Source organism: Bidens hawaiensis, unplaced genomic scaffold (assembly GCF_021521415.1).
Source record: "Bidens hawaiensis isolate Kalapana, Puna unplaced genomic scaffold, B.hawaiensis_p1.1 tig00015117_1, whole genome shotgun sequence".
Taxonomy (NCBI): Eukaryota; Viridiplantae; Streptophyta; class Magnoliopsida; order Asterales; family Asteraceae; genus Bidens; species Bidens hawaiensis.
The window spans coordinates 10,664-13,053 of NW_027492339.1; the positions used below are offsets into that span (position 1 = coordinate 10,664).

General features: G+C 35.9%; 1 protein-coding gene across 1 annotated transcript; it reads left to right on the plus strand.

Annotated features, from left to right (window-relative positions):
• The first annotated feature begins 1,112 nt into the window (after positions 1-1,112).
• On the plus strand, positions 1,113-1,507 carry LOC143548418 (uncharacterized). The gene has a single exon (XM_077039599.1). The coding sequence runs from the start codon at positions 1,142-1,144 to the stop codon at positions 1,505-1,507; it is 366 nt and encodes a 121-aa protein (XP_076895714.1). The 5' UTR covers positions 1,113-1,141.
• Positions 1,508-2,390: the final 883 nt, after the last annotated feature.

Sequence of the window (2,390 nt, forward strand, 5' to 3'; positions counted from 1 at the left end):
TTTCAAGTTGTTATCTTCTTCCCCGTCCAAGTTTGCACCTCATCCAAGTTTATACCAAGCTCATCTTCTCCATACAAGTTTGCACCAAACTCGTCTTCCCATCCAAGTTTGCATCAAGCTCGTCTTCCCCATCCAAGTTTGCACCAAAATCCATCTTCCTCATCCAACTTATAAAAAATTCTATTTTTAAGTTTTATTTTAATATTATATAAGTATAATTAATTTCATTTATATTTGTTTTCTTTTATATCTTTTGAAATATAAAGCTTTATAAGATTTTGAATATACCGTTGAGACATACTTATTTTATCTACGTGCTGACATAAACTTTATTTAAAACTAAGACAGATCAAATTTATGTCGAAACGCTCAATAAAAGATTGACCCCGACTTGGTTTTGAACAAAATTTATGTCGGTGTGTAGATAAACATAAGTGCGTCTCAACAATATATTAAAAATTTTATAAAACTTTATATTTCAAAAGTTATAAAATAAAAACAAAATATAAATGAAACTCATTATAATAATATAATATTAAACTAAAACTTAAATAGATAATATTTTAAAAGTTGGACGAGAAAGACATATTTGATGCAGATTTGGACGAGGAAGACAAACTTGAACAGGAGAAACAGATTTAGTGCAACTTAGGCGGGGAAGATGAGAACAATTGAAAGAGAGTCGGATCAGATAAGATTTAGATAGACATTTTTAAAATTTTAAATAAAAAAGATTAATTAAAATTATTTTGAGAAATTTCCCTATTATTCGCACTTTAAACGGGACAAGAACAAAGTGACACATTGGAGACTTTACAGAACTAAAAACAAAGGTGCAAACAAAACAGCACGACATACAATACGCTGGTGAGATGTGGGGCCCACTAAAGACACCCCTTCAAAAACACTGCCAGGTGTCAAAATATTCGTGTCACGTCCCGTCACTTTAACCGAGCCGTCCGTCACCGCCACCCTCTCGTCTTTTCAATTATTATTTAACCCCTCTTGTTCATTCAACCACTCTGCAATGTAATGTTCCGATCATCGGAAAGTTTACAATTCAACTCCGGCGAACCTGATGCAATTTTATCTCAATTGTTGAATCGATTTCGAGTGACTGATCTTAATTTGTTCAGAATCAATGGCAACGCTTCAAAAATTCAAACTATTAGCAACACAATGCGCCGTCGCCGGAAGTCCGACACGCAGTCCACCGGTGATCCACCTCCGCCGCCGGAAAACGTTACGGATGCTGATGAGACTGCCGCACCGTGAGGAGTTTACAGATCGGAGAGGTGAGATTGAGTTGCCGGAGAATCGGAACAACAGGCGGAAGTTGAAGGACTTGCTGGTGGCTTCACCGCCGGCGCTGGAAGATGACGGTGGTGGTTTGGTGATCCGACGTGGCGGTGGTTTTCGAGGGGTGAGGCCGTTGTTGTCTGGGACGTTACGGCAACGGTTACTGAGACGGGCCTGGAGGCCTGTGCTTGTGCCGATTCCCGAGTAAAAATCATTTTGTTTGCTTTTGGGAAATGTAGAGATATGATGATAATGATAATGTGAAATTGATGATAAGATCAATTAAATATGTTTCCCACCTTTGTATAATATACACAAAGCAAATTAATGTTATGTGTTATTGTTAATCAAACTTACATTTGCAAATTGCAATGTAGCTTTAACAACAAACCGTCACGTAATTGCGACATCATACAAACTGCTACGTAATTGTCACTATATTTCAAACTTTTTCTAAAATTCTTATTATTTTTCATAACAACAAACCTTCACAAACCCCATTAAAAATATTAATATTAAAGTTAGTGTATATATGCTAGATATATGTGTGTATGTGAGAGAAATGGCCACATCATTAGGTTGCTTCTAGCTTGCTTCTTCAAACATCCTGCAAATTCCATCTTCACAACAAGGAGATTTGTTGACCCGTTCTAGCCAACATGAGCTATAAACTGTGGTAGAAGATACTGATGAGTTAATTGTCCAGGTATTTTGGGTCAATTTTTCTGCAATTTTGGATCAAATTTATGTTGACATGTTATTTTGGGTTACGTTTATTCGACTCAACTGGAGATTTAAGGTGTGAGCCCAGTTCCGGAATCAAGTTAGTTTCAGTTCAAGTGAGCAAATGGGTCAAGGTAGATATTTTTATAAACTAGGAGAGGAGACAGGTTGTTGACATTGATAGAGGCAATGACGCATTGGGTTGCATTCTATATATTTGTTTTCATGTTTTATGTATTTTTGGTTTGGATCATGAGCAATGACATGAATATTAATTGTGTACTTTATAAACATTTTGATTTGATTTATTAGCTGCCATTTAAAGTGAATGTTTTTTGCTGGGATTATGCTAATGTAAAAATCGTCAA